General features: G+C 39.0%; 1 protein-coding gene across 2 annotated transcripts in view; it reads left to right on the top strand.

Annotated features, from left to right (window-relative positions):
* The window catches only part of TMCO1 (transmembrane and coiled-coil domains 1), a 51,997-nt gene extending 33,630 nt beyond the window's left edge, over positions 1-18,367 (top strand). Inside the window, exons 6-7 of one of the 2 annotated variants that reach the window (XM_027613945.2) lie at positions 4-148; positions 17,796-18,367. In XM_027613945.2, the coding sequence (XP_027469746.1) occupies positions 4-148; positions 17,796-17,894 (244 nt within the window). In that variant the 3' untranslated portion in view covers positions 17,895-18,367. The remainder of the gene's footprint in view (positions 1-3; positions 149-17,795) is intronic. The other variant, XM_027613944.1, reaches the window with a different exon arrangement.
* The last annotated feature ends 772 nt before the right edge of the window (positions 18,368-19,139 follow it).

The raw sequence follows: 19,139 nt of genomic DNA, 5'->3' as shown, positions 1-19,139 counted from the left end.
TAGATTTGATGGTAGAGTGGTGGCAAAGCTCCCTTTCACTCCCCTTTCCTATATCCAAGGACTGTCTCATCGAAACCTGCTAGGGGATGACACCACAGACTGTTCCTTCATTTTTCTGTATATTCTTTGTACCATGTCAATTCGACAGGTGAGTGACCATATCCAGTATTAAATACATACATTCTTCCTTGCTCTCACACCCTAAATTAGCCTTTACTTCTTTTAATACTAGAAATGTTGTAGAATCCCAGTGGATCCTCTAGAGCTGTTTTGTTTATTTATTTGTTTGTTTGTTTATTTAAAAGATTATATTCATTTATTTGACACAGAGAGAGCACAAGTAGGCAGAATGGCAGGCTGAGGGAGAGAGAGAAGCACTCTCCTCGCTGAGCAGAGAGCCCTACACGGGACCGATCCCAGGAACCTGGGATCACAACCTAAGCTGAAGGCAGACGCTTAACCAACCTAACCTCTAAAGCTGTTTTAAATGTGTATAGGTCTAGATTACTGATCCATTGGGGTGAGAAGTAGCCATAAAACCAAACATGGTTTCCATATCCCATTTTTAGAGCTCTTAGGTTCCTTCTTCATTACAACCATCTAAAGAAACAAAAGTGAAGAACGGGTTTGGTCTTCTCAGTATCATTTCTTTTCTTCTTTTCCTTTTTTTTTTTTTTTTAAGATTTTATTTATTTGAGAGAGAGGGAGGGAGGGAGAGCACAGAGGAGAATTAGAGGGAGAAGCAGCTCCCCACTGAGCAGAGAGCCCGACATGGGGCTCAATCCCAGGACCCTGAGATTATGACCTGAGCCGAAGGCAGATGCTTTACCGACTGAGCCACCCAGGCGCCCCAGTATCATTTCTTCTCTATTATACTCCAGTGCCTTTTGGCACTTCAGGAACACAAATAAATGTAATAATTTGATGGTTTTAGGTTATTCACAGTTGAGATGCTCAAGTCTGTGTTACAGAATTTACATTTGGCCACCACGATTATCACACATTCATAATGAAAAACAGTGAGAGCCAAGACAGAAGTATAGATGGTTGAAAGAGCCCAGAGAGAAACCTAACATTTGATTAGTGGGGGTAGATTCAGGCAGAAAGGTTTAGAGAATGAAGTAGTTTTTGAAATAGGACTTTAAAAAGTGAGAAGGGTTAATTAAAGTCTCTGGCTTAAGAACTTTTTATATTTCAGCTTTGAACACACTGCCATTCAGCAGGCATTGCCATGGGGAAGTTGGCACATGAGACCTGTATTTCTTCTTCTTCTGAATACTGTCAACGGCAGCAGATTTTTTGGTTGGCCTGGCATGTGAGAATAAGTAGGAAATGGAATTATAGTTTGAAGCTTGCAAAGATCTTCATGATCTTACTGCTTAATGTTTTCCCCACCTCATCTCTCATCCAACACTCCAGCCATTCTGACTTGCCTGACAGATTCCATGTCCCACTCACCCAGATTGACTTTTTGTGAATGCTCTTTCTTCTGTCTGGCTGCCTCCCACCTCCTCCTTTTGTAGATTAAATGCAGCCAGGTCTCAGGACTTCCTGGCATCATTTTCTGACACTTAACTGCTTTCTGAAGGATAGATGTGAGAGAGGAGCCTGACAAGGTGGAGAAAAATACCAGAAGACTATCTGAATTGTCTAGCAAAAAATCATTATGTTCTGAACTATTGCTATGATGAGAGGGATGAAAAAGAGGGGGCAAAGTTGAGACGTACAGGGAGGTAAAGCAGGAGAAAGGAGAAACTAACTCAAGGCCCAGGTGTGGCTTTGGTGACCAAATGGAGACTCGTCTCAGGAAGAGGGGAGGAAGAGAGGAACAAAGAGTAGGCTGGTTAGAAGATGAGCGGTCGGAGATGTTTACAGAGCAGCTGAGTGGGTGTGTCCACCAGAAGTTGTGTTCTTGTGTAGCTGAGGTGTGTGCTACACCTTTCAAGAATGTCTCTGTAGTGAAGCATTTTATTTAGTCTATCTAAACATGAAAACCAAGACAATGACAACATAGATCTCTTTTGTTGGTGTAGCAGCGGTCCGGTTGATTTCCAGAACATTGCTCTTAAATTTGATTATTTAAATCTGAAATTTTTAATTGTAGCTTTTGTCCAAATGTTAATAAAACACAATGATGTATACATTCTACTTTAAGCAACTAAGAACAATTCTACTTTAAATTACATTCAGATATTACTACTTTATGTGTGATGGCTCACAGTAGTCATTTTAGATGCACCATTTGCATTGGTACCTGGACATTGCTACCTAGAAATCACTGTCTGAAACCATAGAGTTTTTAAAATGAAAGAAATGTTAAGAATGATCGTTGAGAAAGTTCAGCTCAAGCTGGTCTTTAAACTCCTTTCTGTTATTTCAAAGAGTCTGGTGAGGTGTTTGTTTAGCAGTTAATTTTATCAGGAATGCAATACTCATTTACGTGGTGGTCAGCAAATTTTTTGTTAAGGTCTGGATCGTAAATATTTTTGTATTTCCTTTTCAGACCAGACCATACACTCTGTTGTAACTACTCAACTCTGCCATTACAGTATGAAAACAGTCCTAGACAGTATGTAAATGAGTGAGTGTGGCTGTGTTCCAGCAAAACTTTATTTATAAAACCGGGCAGGGGTCCAGCCATAGTTTGCTAATCCCTGAAGGTTCAGTCAGAGACTGTTGTAACTACTCAGCTCTGCCATTATAGTATGAAAGCAGCCATAGACAGTGTGGAAATGAGTATGACTGTATTCCAATAAACCTTTATTTATAAGAACAGACAGTGGACCAGCATGATATGCTAACCCCTGAGAACCATAGTGTACAATATGTGCTATAAAGTTAAAATAGAAACAGTAGATCCTAGACTGGCACAGCTTAATAAAATAATTGCTTACTGAGTACAGAGAAAGGGAGGAAAGGGGCAGCAAACCTCCCCCCTCCACACACACGCATATAGTCAATGTATTTTGAGCCAGGAAGAATGCATACTTGTAATTTTTTTTTTTTAAGATTTTGTTTATTTATTTGACAGAGAGAGACACAGCGAGAGAGGGAACACAAGCAGGGGGAGTGGGAGAGGGAGAAGTAGGCTTCCGGCTGAGCCGGGAGCCTGATGCGGGGCTCGATCCCAGGACCCCGGGGTCATGACCTGAGCCGAAGGCAGATGCTTAATAACTTAGCCACCTAGGCGCCCCCATACTCATAATTTTTACTTCTACTTGTCCCATTCCATATACTGATATTAAGAGAAAAATACGGAAGAGCTATAGTATTGCATAGCTAACATAACCGTGTTGTATTTGAAAGATTTCTTTCTTTTGCTATATAGTTTTCTTCCCCAAGATTAATGGTGAGTTCTAACTTGTTGCTGCATCCTGAGTGGTGCTCGTCTTCGGTGGTTAACTTTATTACTCCAATTTTAAACAAGGTATTCTAATATATTGAAAGTCTTAGAAAAATTACCGAAGTGACCTACTTTTATAATTTTTTATTTTACTAGCTGCATATGGTTTCTGTACCTGTTCCTTGCTAATTGTTGTTAGCATATGTACTGGAGGATTATGAACTTCTATCCAGTCTGACATACCTTAGCATTTGAAGTGTTACTATGAAAAATATGCTTCTGTCTTTGAATTAAAATGCTTGTTTTATTTCCATGTTTTGTTTTGTTGTTTATTTACTTTTTAGGATCTTAGGTTACATGGTATTTGTGAAGATGCCTGTGAAGTGAGCAGCCATAAAATAGGAGGCTTTCAGAAATTCAAATTATAGACGTACTGTGATTTCCCCAGTGAGGCCATTCTTAGGCAAAGAAGTAAGCCACTTGGTTTTAGATATACACTGTGGCATAAAGTAGTTTTAAGAGAACATAATGAATTGGGGTTTTTTGTTTGCTTGTTTGGGGATTCAAAGTGGAGTGAGTAATGGAGAAACTAATATAGAATGATTCAAGTTTCCATAATGATTGGTCATATTCTTCATTATAGGAGCTTTGTTTCTCTGTTTTTGTCTACTTGTTATTTTTATCTATATTTTCTCCTTTCCTCGCCAACTCTTTCAAGGTAGTGATTTCTTAATTGTTTCTGTATACCTTAAAGTATCTATGTACCTATGTATAATACATAGTATGCACCTGAGAAGTGTATGTTACACGAATAGTAGGTGCTACACCAAAATAGGAGTTTATAAACTTGGCAAACTGGGGTTAGACCATTTTTTATTCCCAAGAGCAAGGTATGAAAATGCATGTTTCTGCCAACCTCACCCACAGAAATTGCTTTTGAGTTTTTACCCATCTGATAGATAAGAGTTGCTACCTCGTTGTAGCTTTCATTTGCACTTTGGATTGAGCATCCCTGTTTGTCTAAGAGCTGTTCATAGACTCTTTTCTTCCTTTGGTGGCAAGAGACTTTGTATGCCTTTTGCCTATTTCTCTGTTGGGTTGTTGGTCTTTTTCTGAATTTTTAGCTCCTATGTAGGAGATTAGCCCTCTCTGGGTGCTGTAAGTTGCACATAATTTTTCCAGTTTGTCATTTGTGTTTCAGTTTTACTTACAGTGGTATTTGCCACACAAAATTTTGTTTGTTGGATTTTTTTTTCTTTTTCGATCAAATTTGTCTTTTATGGCTTTTGGATTTTGAATTATGGTTAGAAAGTTCTTCTGCACTCCAAAGTTACAAGGAAATTCATCCTTGTTTTCTATTAGTACTTTTTTGGTTTCATTTTTTGCATTTAAATGATGAGCCAACTTATTTGGAGTTCATACTGGTGTACCTTATTTTTTCTTTGCTCTCTTCTACTTTGCCAACTATTACGTGATTTTTAGGAAGGAAAACATAAAAACATGGATTCATTTGAGATCACAGTTTGCCTACTTCTTTTTTTTTTTTTTTTTTTTTCAAAAACTAAGAAGCCAAAAGGTCAAAAGAATACAGTGAGGTGAATGATTGGTCTTGAATCTGGTATCCATGTGAATAGCACCAATCCCTGCCAATAGCCTAGTAGTATTTTGTCTGGAGTTCCTATCTAAATTCACCTTTGAAATGTGAAGGTCTGTTCAGTCCCAGTGACAAGTGTTTGAGTGGAGGCACTCCTCCTTTCTTCACACCTTGTTTAGATAAGAGATCTTTTGAAATGTGCTAGTGTCATAGGGTGGGCTAGGCAGTGTGATCTGAACCCTTAGAGTAAAAAATGTGGAGGAGTAGGCCAAACTATAAATGTCATGCCTTGAGAGTCTCAAGGGGTTAAACTTAACCAGTGTGACTGCCTGCGGTAGCCGAATTCCTGCAGAATCCTCCAGCTAATCCTCTCTTAGGTCCAGACGCTACTTTCTGGTTTCCTATATTCAGTAATTCCAGTGCTGTTGATCTTTCTCATTTATTGTGTTAAAATAGACATAAAATTTACTATTTAACCAATTTCAACTGGACAGTTCTATGGCATTAGGTAGATTTACATTGTTGTACAACCGTCACCACCATCCATCTTAAAACTTTTTCATCTGGGGCACCTGGGTGGCTCAGTTGTTAAGCGTCTACCTTGGGCTCAGGTCATGATCCCAGGGTCCTGGGATCGAGCCACTCCCCCTGCTTGTGTTCCTGCTCTCGCTCTCTCTCTCTCTCTCTCTCTCTGTCAAATAAATAAATAAAATATTTAAAAAAAAACCGTTTTCATTTTCCTACATTGAAAATCCTACACTGACTCTCCATTACCCCTACCCCTCAATCCCTGGCAACCACCATTCTACTTTCTGTCTCTGCAAATTTGGCCACTCATATTTGTGGATTTGATTTCATGTAAGTAGAATCATATAATATTTGTCCTTTTGTGACTAGAATGTTTTCAGGGTTCATCCATGTTGTACCATGTATCAGAATTTCCTTCCTTTTCTAAGGCCAAATAATATCTCATTGTATGTATAGACCCCATCTTGTTTATCCATTCATCTGTCAGTGGACACTGGGCTGCTTCCACTTTTTGCCCATTGTGAGTAATGCTACTGTGAGCATGGTATATCAATGTCTGTTTGAGTTCCTGCTTTCACTTCTTTGGGGTATATACCCAGAAGTAGAATTGTTGGGTCATGCTGCAATTCCATGTTTAATTTTTTGAGGATTCCCCAGCTGGTTTCACAGCTACTGCATCGTTTTACCCAGGACTGTTCATCTTAAGCCTTCAGTTCACCACCAACCTGAGACCATGTATTAAAGGATAATTTTTCATGTTTTTCGTTTCAGTGAATAAAACCATAATTTCATTAGATCAGGGTTAATTTTTATGCTAAACATGTAAAAACCATGTATATTTTATGCAGGTTACCTCTAGCATTGGGGGTGGCCTTGCATGTTTTAACAGAGAAGTCTTCTGATAGTAAATTAGAGTATAACATCTAAGAGAATGAGAAACATTTCTGTTATTAGTGCCTTGAAACTGTCAGTAGTTTAATTACTAAAGTGATTAGATACTTTGACCACTTGGTTTCCTGAATTTATGTTTGTTTTTTTTTAAATTTTTAAAAATATTTTATTTATTTATGTGACAGAGAGAGAGATAGCAAGAGCAGGAACACAAGCAGGGGGAGTGGGAGGGGGAGAGCAGGCTTCCCGCCGAGCAGGGAGCCCGATGTGGGCTCGATCCCAGGACCCTGGGATCATGACCTGAGCCGAAGGCAGATGCTTAACAACTGAGCCACCCAGGCGCCCCCTGAATTTATGTTTTTAAAGTCTTTTATTTGTGAAACATTATGACTATATTTACATGTGTCAGCAACATCTCTGCAGTGTTAACCAGAATCCACTTCCTTTACTAAATGTGAGTGATGCTGTAATTAAACCAACTAGCTCTATTCCCTTCATGACAATAATGCTCCCCTTATTATGATGGAGGTATAATATTAGGATGAGTTAAGGGCATCTCTCTGCTTCAGTCATCTTCCCCCATCCTTAAGAGATCATTATCACATTAGTAATAATTCCTTGATAGAGTGTTCATTTATTCACTCAACAAAATTGAGCACAGACAGGTATCAGGCTCTGTGCTGAGTGCTTATTATACAGTTTTAAACAAAACTGACACATAATTATGGTCCTTGACTTCATGGAACCTTTGTTTCTTTTGAAATTAAAAGGTTAATTTTTCTCCCAATAGCTTCACTTAAAAAATCATTATCAAATATGAGCGTATAGAAATACATTTAGGGGCGCCTGGGTGGCTCAGTCGTTAAGCGTCTGCCTTCGGCTCAGGTCAGGATCCCGGGGTCCTGGGATCGAGCCCCACATCGGGCTCCCTGCTCCGCGGGAAGCCTGCTTCTCCCTCTCCCACTCCCCCTGCTTGTGTTCCTTCTCTGGCTGTATCTCTCTCTCTCAAATAAGTAAATAAAATCTTTAAAAAAAAAAACATTTAAAATTAATTTTTAAAAATTTTTTATTTACTTATTTGAGAGAGTGAGTGAGAGAGAGACAGAGAGAGAAGGAGCAGGGGGAGGGGCAGAGGACGAGGGAGAAGCAGACTCCCCACTGAGCAGGGAGCCAGACATGGGGCTCAATCCTGGGACTCCAGGATCATGACCTGAGCCGAAGGCAGGCACTTAACCAACTGAACCACCCAGGTGCCCCTAAAATTATTTCTATTATATTAGTCATTCAGAGTAGAAGCAGATGAAACCGAGGTTGAACTTTGAACCTAAACTAACACAATTTTATGACGTATTACTGGTTCACGTAAGTATTTGTGAATCTGGTTTTCATCTTGTACGTATTTTTTCCCATGCTAGGATGTTATTAATTAAATGATTCACCATTGCCTTAAGAGGTTTCAAGGGAAAGCAAAAATAATGCTATACTGATCATGTAATAGATTTTAAGACACATTCCTACTTCAGAAACTTTTTTTTTTAAGATTTTATTTATTTATTTGACAGAGAGAGACAGCGAGAGGGAACACAAGCAGGGGGAGTGAGAGAGGGAGAAGCAGGCTTCCTGCTGAGCAGAAAGCCCGATGTGGGGCTCAATCCCAGGACCCTGGGATCAAGACCTGAGCCAAAGGCAGAAGCTTAACGACTGAGCCACCCAGGTGCCCTACTTCAGAAACTTTAAAGTGATGGGGAGAGAGGAGGAATGCATTGGAAGGTTGAGGAGATACAGTGTTTGGGGTAAAACACCAGTGTTTGAATCTTGTTGCTACTTTATTGGCTAAGTATCCTTGGGAATGTCAACCTCTTGGAGTCTCTCTGAGTCTCAGTTTTCACAAAGGTGAATGGGGGTTGGTGGACAACCTCACCATGTTATGATAATCAGAAGACAGTGACACAGAATATTAGCAGTTCTTAGGATCACATTTTTTTAAAAGATCTATTAGTGCCCCCTCCTCTGGGGTATCAAAAACTAATTATGTACTGTAGGGTGACTAACAATAAAATAAAATAAAAAATAAATAAAATTAATATTTGTTCCCCAGTCCAAGATAGGATAAAGTTGCTTTTTATAGATTGAAACAGGGTGATACGTCATTAACTGAAAATAAATCTAATTACCTTTTCTCATTTTATCTTTCTCCTTTTTTAAAATTCCTTAGTGCTTAGTGATTAAATGATTAGCTGCCTTGACCTTCACACCACCAACTATTTCTTTTGTGTGAATTTGCAGCAGCGGAAATGGTAGGTCGGCCAGCTTCCAGCAGGGGTGTTAAGTTAGTCCAGGGTAGTGACGGAATTCAAGAATAGAAGGAAATTTCCTTAATTCCCAAAATTAAAATACTTGCTTTTTTTTATTTTCTTCTTCTTATGAATTAGTAATAGATTGTGTAAATGGTGATCTCCTCTATAAAAAGTACTCTAAATCTCAGTAAAAACCCAAATAAATTTACCTGGTAAACAGCTAAGGGGAAACTGGCTTATTCTTATGAATTTATAGAACTGTAAAACCTATGAATGGAATTCTCTTTCTTTTGAAAGCAAAAAGAAAAAAAAAATAAAACTCTTCCATTCTTCCTCAGAACCAGAAAAGTTCTGAGGAAGAATGGAAGAGTTTTATTTTTTTTTCTTTCTTCACCCATATCTTAACATATAACTTTATGTATGTATGACTGTATCTGAAAAAGTATCGTGAGAATTTGTCATTGTCTTTTTGAACAGGTATATGTGCTCAGGAGAGTGGTAAAAATAAATTTTTATTTTTTTTCACTCTTGGCTTTCTTAAGGCAAAGAATTTTGATGTGCCTTGTGTATGTATAAAAGCAGGTTCTAATTATGTCATGTCAGTATATTTAAAGCCATCAAAATGAGCAGATCAAATGCCTGCCATCTCCTGTTCCTCATCATTAACATATGTTACTTTATTTAAGACTTAGAGCTTAGTTCATTAATGTCAGTATAGCTCATCTACAAGCAGAGTGTTTTCATTTTTAGTACTTAGCTTCAAATCAGTTAGAGAATGCAGGTGGTTCGGAAAGTGATAGCTTAACTAGTAAGTGAGAAGAACAGATTATTCGACATTACCTTAACCTGATCTCTTTGTGAATTGTTTCAGTGCATGAGTTCAAGGCTTTATTTAGAATATTGCCTGTCATTGCTGAAGAGTGATTCAAGTCTTTATACAATGCCAGGAATTCTTCTTTGATGCTGAGAATACAGGGTAAAAAGCAATGGTTTCTACCTTTATGAAATTCATAATCTGTGTGGAAAGACAGACCCGTAAGTAATAGTAGAGTATGATTGATGCCCTTGGTATGTGTGTGCATGTACAAAATGGTATCAGGAAAAAAAAAAAAAAACATGCTATGGAAGCAAAATGGCTAAGGAATGAAACTAAAATTTTATACAAAGGGGCCATTTTAGTTGTATCTTGTAGGATGAGTAGGGCTTTTCCAATCTTAGAGCATTTTTTTTAAGATTTTATTTATTTGATAGAGCACAAGTAGGCAGAGCAGCAGACAGAGGGGCAGGCAGAGGGAGAGGAGAAGCAGGCTCCCCGCCAAGCAGAGAGCCCGATGCGGGGCTTGATCCCAGGACCCTGGGACCATGACCTGAGCTGAAGGCAGACGCTTAACGACTGAGCCACCCAGGCGCCCCTCGTTTCAGCATTTTATTTTATTTATTTTTTTAAGATTTTATTTATTTATTTGACAGAGAGAGAGAGAGCGAGAGCAGGAGCACAAGCAGGGGGAGTGAGAGAGGGAGAATCAGGACTCGATCCCAGGACCCTGGGATCATGACCTGAGCTGAAGGCAGACACTTAACGACTGAGCCACCCAGGCGCCCTCCTTTCAGCATTTTAAAATGCCTTTCCACTATCTTCTGGCCTCCATTGTTTTTGATGAGAAGTCTTTCATATCTTTGTATCCCTGGAGATAATGTGTCACTTTTCTCTGGCTGCTTTTAGATTTTTTTTTTTCTTTAAGTTTGGTTTTCAGCAGTTTGGCTGGATATGCCTAGGGTATTAAATTTTTTTTAAATGCTGCTAGAGTTTTTTTCCTGCCCATACCTTCTGTCTTCTTTTCTGATTCCAGTTTCTTACATGTCTGTCTTTTCAGTATTGTCTAAGAGGACCCTGAAGCTCTGTTTAATTTTTAAAAATCTTTTCCTCTCTGTTCTTTAGATAGGATAGTTTCTGTTAATCTGTGTTTAGTTTACTGACTTCTCTGTCATCCCTCATCTGAGTTAACCTTAAGTGCACACAATGATTTTTAAATTTTGATATATTTTTTAGTTCCAGAATTTCCATTCGGTTCTTTTTTTGCTATCATTTTTCCTTGCTGAGATTTCCTATTTCTTAATTTATTATGAACATACTTTATGCCCTTTGGCATAGTTATTTAGCTGCTTTATTTTTTTTTAAGATTTTTATTTATTTGAGAGAGAGAGACAGCACTTGAGAGCAGGGGGTGGGGAGGAGCAGAGGGCAAAGAAGAGAGAGAATCTCAAGCAGACTCTGCGCTGAGCACGGAGCCTGATGTGGGGCTCGATCACATGACCCTGAGATGATGACCTGAGCGAAACCAAGAGTCGGACACTTAACTGACTGAGCCCCCCCGGGTGCCCCTATTTAGCTGCTTTAAAATACAAACCTTATCTACTGATTGCAACATTTAAATAATCTGAAGATTGGACTCTGTTGCCTGCTTTCTTAAGTATGGGTCAAGTTTCTTGTTTGTTGGTATATCTAATTATTTTGGATTGTATCTTGGACATTGTTATGATAGGTGTCTGTTATTCTTTGGAAGAGTGCTCAGTTTTTTAGTTAAGCAGGAAGTTAACTCGGCACTCAAACTCTATACTCTGTCTCCTTTCTTGTAGGCAGTACCTGAAATCTCAGTTATTTTAGTCTCAGCTGGGCTACTTGAAAGCTGTCTCACACTTGCATAGTTTAAGAGATTTGGGCAGAGTTTAAATGTAGTTGTGAACTTCTCCTCTGTTAACTGTTTTCCAGGAGTTTCTCACTCAGTTTTTTTTTTTTTAAGATTTTATCTATTTATTTGTTAGAGAGTGTGGGCGAGAGAGAGTGAGCAAGAAAGAGTGAGCAAGGGTACAAGCAGGGGGAGCTGCAGGCAGAGGGAGAAGCAGGCTCCCTGCTGAGCAAGGAGCCCGATGCGGGACTTCATCCCAGGGCACCGGGGTCACGACCTGAGCCGAAGGCAGACACTTAACCAACTGAGCCACCCAGGCGTCCCTCTCACTCAGTTTTAAGCTGCTGTGGTCACCCAAATCCCTGTCTTTTGGTTTTTCAAACCAGTGAGACTTAAGTTTCATTCTGAGTTTTAGATACCCCACTCTGTACCAGCCATATCCTACCATTCGTTATAGGATTAAAAATACATACATACATACATACATACATACATACATACATACGTGAGTACATATATAATATACAAACGTACATCTTGTCTTCCTGCGCTCAACTACAATTCAGAACATTCTCTTTGACTGATCCTCAGATAAAGAGCTAAACGGGATCTAAGGGAAGTTTTACTGGAAAGATGGTTAGGAGAGAGAGATTTGGATTGTCACTTGATCACCTGACATACCCCCACCCCTCAAAAAAAAAAAAAGACCTTTATTATAAGCAAGGCCTTTAGACAACCTAGGACAGAAAAGTTCATCAGCATTACAAAGGAAGTGGCATTACTCTAGTGCGGATTTGATGTGCTCATGTTCCTTTCAGAATTTTGATTTCCACTTTGCAAAATATGTGTTGAAATCTGCAATATAATTTGTTAGAACATAGTCACATCCTAGAATGCTAGAGCCACAGGGACTTTGGCTTCTTGAAGGTGCTTGATGAGAAGCTTGAAGGGCCCAGCAGGAGGCCTCAGGTCCCTAACAGTATTTTATCTGTTTTCTGTAGTGGGTTTTTTCATGAGATTTTGTTTAAAGAAAGGATTCTGTGGCCTAAAGGGTTGAAAGTGATTGATCTAGTGATCCCCCTTCTTTCCGGGGGTTGGGCAACTGAGATTCGGTAAGGTGAGAAGACTACCTTATTGCTGCTTTGCCTGGCTTGCCTGTACTGGGACTCAAGTCTTCTGATTGCTGACCCAGTAGTGTTTCAGGTACTCCAGGCTACTGCCATTGTTGTCAGTAAATATTTCATCTCTACATCATTCTCTAAAACATCTAATTTAGTGAGAATGTGAAAACCCTGGGGTTGGTGGGTGGGGCCATCAGAGGTGAATCGGATTTCCATACAGCTTTATGGATCTAGTAAAGATTATGTTACGGCAACTTGATGAGAAATTGTAATCAATTGGAAGTGAAGGCTGGTTGTTTGGTGCCAGAGAAACTAACAAAGAATAAACTAAGGCTTGCCATGGCTGAGTTATTTTAGTTAAATGACTAAGGAATAACATTTAGCAGAATGTGTTTATGGCTAGTGACCTGTGTCTTCCCAAAATATCCAGTTAGCAACCAACAACTTCCTTTTCTTGATCACCGGTTCTTACCCTTTGCAAAGAGGAAGGAACGCAAATCCTGTAATGGTATTTTTCTGGGTTTCCTGCCAATTGAAGGCATGATTATGGGAAAATGTTTTTCCTTTGTTTTTCCCTTCTGACATACACTCCTTAGTTGTTACCCTATTACACAGGACTGGACAGAAATTCAAAATAATTGTTTTATATTTTTCTATAAACTTACCAAATCTTACTGTATTTTGCATGTATATTAAGTATTCTTCCATATCATCTTTATAATATATTAAAGCTTTTGTCTTGGGGCGCCTGGGTGGCTTAGTCATTAGGCATCTGCCTTTGGCTCAGGTCGTGATCCCAGGAGCCTGGGATCCAGCTCCACATTGGGCTCCCTGCTCCACGGGAAGCCTGCTTCTCTCTCTCCCTCTATGCCCCCCCCCCACCGCTTGTGTTCTCTCTCTCGCTGTCTCTGTCTGTCAAATAAATCAATAAAATCTTGAAAAAAAAAAAAAAGCTTTTTTCTTTTAGCAAAATGCATATTTCTAAGCTAAATCTTACTAAGAAGGCCTGAAAAATTGGAGGAGAATTAAGAGATTATAGGAAAGCAGTCAGGTCAAGTTCAATGGATAAGGTTGTTGAAAGACATAATGGAGATAATGTATACAAAAGTATCTGCTACAGTGTCATGCTCAGTAAGAATTTATTGAATCACCCTGACAGTTGACTCTTTTTCCTCATCTGCATGTAAGGATAACAAGCCTGCCTTACTGAGCTATTGTGAGGATTGAATGAGAACATTCATGTGAAGTACTTAGAACAATGCCTAGCCCTTTGAGATAGCACCCATAGAAATATTCGCCTTTATTTTAAATTATCCTGTTTAGGGGCATCTAGGTGGCTCAGTTGGTTAAGCATCTGTCTTCAGCTCAAGTCATGATCCCAGGGTCCTGGGATTGAGCTCTGTGTCAGACTCCATGCTCAGTGGAGAGTCTCCTCCCTCTCCCTCTGCTACCTGCCCTGCTTGTGCTTGCTCGTTCGCTTGCTCTCAAATAAATAAAATCTTTAAAAAAAATTTTAAAAATAGGGGCGCCTTGGTGGCTCAGTCAGTTGAACATCTGCCTTCAGCTCAGGTCATGATCCCAGGGTTCTGGGATCAAGCCCCGCATTGGGCTCCCTGCTCAGCGGGGAGTCTGCTTCTCCCTCTGCCTGCCGCTCCCCCTGCTTGTACTCTCTCTCTCTTTGACAAATAAGTAAAATCTTTAAAAAAATTTTTTTAAATAAATTATCCTGTTTAGCAATATTTCAAAAAGTTGGAGACAAGGAATGAGAAAAGAATATATAAACTTATTTTTTATATATCTTTACAGTTTTTTTTATTTTTAAGATTTTATTTATTTATTTGACAGAGAGAGAGACACAGCGAGAGAGGGAACACAAGCAGGGGGAGTGGGAGAGGGAGAAGCAGGTTTCCCACGGAGCAGGGAGCCTTGATGCGGGGCTCGATCCCCAGATCCTGGGATCATGACCTGAGCCGAAGGCAGACGCTTAACGACTGAGCTACCCAGGCGCCCTCTTTACGGTTTTTGTATGCATTTTGTATAGACTATTTTTTAGAGCAATTTTAGGTTCCCCACAAAATTGAGCAGAAGGTACAGAGATTTCCCATCTCGTCCCTGCCACCTCATGTGTGCAGTCTCCCCAGCCACACCCCCAGCACCAGAGCGCTGCATTTGTTCTAGTCAGTGAACTTACAGTGACGCTTCATTGTCACCCAGAGTCCATAATTGATTTTAGGGTTCACTCTGGGTGTTGTACATTTTGTGGGTTTGAATTTATATGCGTTTATTTACTTTTTTAAAAGATTTTATTTAAGAGAGAGAGAGAGAGAGAGCATGAGCAGGGGTAGGCGGGGCAGAGGAAGAAGCAGGCTCTCCACTGAGCAGGGAGCCTGATGCAGGGCTCGATCCCAGGACCCCAAGATCATGACCTGAACCAAAGGCAGACGCTTCACCGACTGAGCCACTCAGGCACCCCTGCATTTATTTACTTAACAATGTAACATACTCATGTGCTCATACATAGTCTCATAACACAATGTATTTATAGGTCAGGACTGCCACAAGATCTTTTTTATTACTAACATAATGATCTCTTCGAGAGTGGTTTAATAGAGGAAAGCTGTACTTTGAATTGTATGTCAGTTCACGTCCTGACTTGTAACCTCTCTGTCTCAACTTCCTCATTTCCAAAGCAAGGATAACTGAGGACTGGCATCTAGTCCTTAGAAAGATTTGTAAACTTTAAGGTGCATAGAAATGTTGGATGGTATTACTACTGTGGAGAGAGAATGGTGACCTCTTCTTTCTTACCCATCTTTTTTGCATCTTGAGAGCATCAGTTAGCTCCTACACCAAAAAGACTTCACGGACAGGGAAGCAGAGAAAATTTTATCTAAGAAAACCGTCAAAAGCCCTGGGTTCATTTGTGAAACTATAGGAATTTAAACAGATTGTTTAGAATTTCACTAAAGGATAAGATTGCGTGTAGTGAATAGAAAGCATTTATAGTAAAATACAAATACTTGAGTAATGTAACATTGATAAACTTAGTGTTCCCAAAGGAAGCCTGTGACAAGAGCCACAGGAGAACAAAGTATAGAGCTGCCCGGATTTCCATGAACTTCAGCCTTGCCAATAAAGTGTGTCCGTTTTAACGTTTTTGTTGCTGTTTGAGCTCTTCCCCATCTAGAGCACTGGACTTGTGTCCAGTAGTCATTTAGATGCTTTTATTTCATAAATAAGACGTCAACAGTCTACCCTTCAAAATATTTCCTATTTTCCTTTGAGTTGTTTCTTTAAATTGTAGTAAATCTATAATTTAAAGGGCAGCAGAGGTTTTACACTAGTCTTTGTTTCTAAAATGGTAAGGACTCACTTAATTGGCCCCTGTCTCTACAGAATAACTGATCAAGGATGTCTAGTATATTTTGTCTAGACTGTATTATTGTGTTTGTTAACTAGACAAATGTGTTTATCTGCAGCTAATTCTGTAATGTCTTATTCTTTCAAATTTTATCTTTAAAGTCATTTCCCACAGTGCCTTGCTTAATGCTGGATATATTGTAGGTGGTCAGTAAAGACTTACTGATTAAATAAAAGAAATGGGAAATTAGTGACATATCATTTGGTCTTATTGTTTTGTACACCTTTTTAGAAGTAGGCATGAAGGAGTTATTTTTGTTATAAAAGTAATACATTCTCCAGCTTTACTAAGGAGAAGCAGCCTGATCTAATGATTTTTTTTTTCTTAGCTTCTTCCCAGATTTCTTTTTAAAGTAAAGCACAAGGGGGCTGGGGGGCTGGGGTAACTGGGTGATGGACATTGGGGAGGGTATGTGTTGTCATGAGCACTGGGTATTATATAAGACTGAGGAATCACAGACCTGTACCCTTGAAACAAATAATACATTATATGTTAATTAAAAAAAAAAAAGAAAGCACAAGCTGCAGTATTGTGAGTGTGTGAGTGGATGGATAAATGAATGAATGAAGTTTTTGTGATAAATATAATTTGAATGAGTTCTTAAAGTTGTATCTTCATTTTTATATATTCTGTTATATTCTGACAGTGTGCTATATCAGAAGTATAAACACTCAAATCTGTAGCAGTCCTCATTCCCAGTGATGAGGGACTGAGGGATTGTATACACTTCAGAGAAGGCTGGATATGGGTATTGTCATGGTGCGTTATGTATAGTGGGTGCTCAGTAACTACTGAGTGAGTGTGCGCATGCTCATCTGCCTACCAATGGGCTAGAGTGTGTTCTGAAGACCAGAACTTTAACATAGGAAGTACTGTGTAAGAGCGTCCATCCGATTATGAATCAAAACACATGGGTTTTAATTCTAACTTTGCTCTTCATTTAACTTTGTAATTTTGGACAAACCATCACACTTTTCCAAGTTTTCATTGGAATTCCTCAAATACAAAATGAAAGAATTGAGCAAGAGAAAGTAGATAATCTTTAAGGGTTTTTCCCTCTTATGAATGCTGTACAAAATCTTAACACCTGACCTTTAACTGAAGCTCTCCACATTCACAAACCCTCTCACTTCCCTCTTTAGAAAGGCATAGCATTTAATCCCCTCATCATACTCTTCCATTCATGGTTTGCTCTGTGGTATGCCCACACCTGTCTGTTCCTACCAGGTGAGTCATTGCTATTCAAGAGCCTGTATTTATCCTAAAACTGTTTATTCTGGTTTTACTTGTTGGTGTATTTATGTAATTTAATGTTATAGTAAGTAATAAAATACGAATATAAAAAGTGATTTTTATGAGAACTACTTTAATGAAGGTGAATTTTTTTTAAAAACGGCTGAATTGGATATAATGAGACAAGTGAAAAGATGAGGGGAGGTGCTAGAAATCTAGGAGGATTCTGGACTCAAATTGCTTTGCAGGAACCTAAGATCCCTTACCACTGAAAAAACTGAAACTGAGTATTTCAGTTTCAGCTTTAGATGGTGCAGTAATGACTAAATCCAGCTGATGATCCATATTGAGAGAAAAGGCCTTGCTGTAAGAAACAGCTAATGAATATACTTTATATGCTTTGTGTTGAAATAAAAGATTACCTCTTTTAATGATTCTCCACTTGAAAAAATCAGCTTCTGTTGGTTGTGGACCAAGGTCTCATTAGGTGAGAGGGCTTTTACTGTCTTATGACCTCCATTGTGTTGTAGCCCTTTAAAAAGTAACACGGTAGTAATTGTCCTATTTTAGGTCATAATGGTACTTTTAATTTATATGCCTTCTCTTCATATGGGATCTATGTTAACACTCTTCTGTTTATCTCATATTAAAACCCAATTTTAATTCTGTTTTCTTCACAGAACATCCAGAAGATTCTTGGTCTTGCCCCTTCACGAGCTGCCACCAAGCAGGCAGGTGGATTTCTTGGTCCTCCACCTCCTTCTGGGAAGTTCTCTTGAAATCAAGAACTCTGTAATTCCTGTCATTCTTTTTAAACCTTCAAATTAGACTGGCATCTATTTTGTAGCAAGAGCATAGACAGCCTTAGCACTTGGGCCACTTTCTAGTGCTGAGTTATTTCTAGACTTTTTGGGTATGATTCAAATGAGAATGGCACCCAGCAAACACAATACTACTTTCAGTCACAGATAAATTTTTAGAAAAATAAGTTTGTTGGTTAGATAAGTTCAGGCGTTGTTTATGTAATGAGAAGCAAATAGCATCTTTCTTCTTTGGCTTACATGGATATTTTCTGTGGGCCTGACTCTTAAGTCTGTGCTGTGTGCCATGGAAGTTGGCTCTACATGAGCATTTAGAGATCTGGAAGAAAAATTTAGTTTGTGATATCTTAATTGGAACTATTTGTTGTACATTGTTTCCAAGCCAAATATATGACCCAGGATCAATAAAGACGCCAAAATTTTAGCTATTTCATCTACAAGGTGAGATCTGTTTTGTACCATATTCCTAGATACATGTTTTTAATAATCTGAACATAAACATTGGCCAGGAAGGGCTAAACTCAAAGTTTTAAATGTACTATTTTATTGTACTTGCCTTATAAGCTCAGAATATAGAGTTGTCCTATTATAAGAAATGGAAAGCATGAGAGGAAAGGAGAGAAGTAACTCATGGAAGTATAAAAATGAGGGCCCTTGGCGTCCCTTTAAACCCTTCGGTGACTTACGGGATTCTTGGCAAGGCACTCTTAGTCCTCCCCTGGAGGCAAGGTCATAGTTAGAGGTAGGAGGTCTTGCAGAGCTTCCTTTTGGTCACAGTGGCCTTTAGTTCCTGCCGTGTCCCTTTGTAAAGGATGACGGGATGCTTTTATCTTGAACTTCCCCTGCCTAATCCCTGAAATTGGAAATCTTGTATGAAGTGGTTACTCTAGTAACAAATACATACATTGATCAGTAGTCTCCTTAGATGCACGTGTTCTTCCAATGAGAGAAGACATGTTATTTGCAAAGTAACAACTGTGAAACTGATAGCAAATTTCTCAATGGCATAAAATCCAGAAGACAGTGGGATAATATCTTCAAAGCTGAGGAAAATAATTATCAGCCTAGAATTTTATGTACGGCTAAACCATAAGATTGGGGGCAAAACTGGGAGGCAGTATTTTCAGAGCTACAGAATCCAAGATAATTATGAATTTTTAAGGATATATTTCCAGGGCACCTAGCTCACTCAGTAGAGCATGC

The sequence above is a fragment of the Zalophus californianus genome, chromosome 10, assembly GCF_009762305.2.
Source record: "Zalophus californianus isolate mZalCal1 chromosome 10, mZalCal1.pri.v2, whole genome shotgun sequence".
NCBI lineage: Eukaryota > Metazoa > Chordata > Mammalia > Carnivora > Otariidae > Zalophus > Zalophus californianus.
This window is presented reverse-complemented; position numbering and strand designations above follow the sequence as displayed.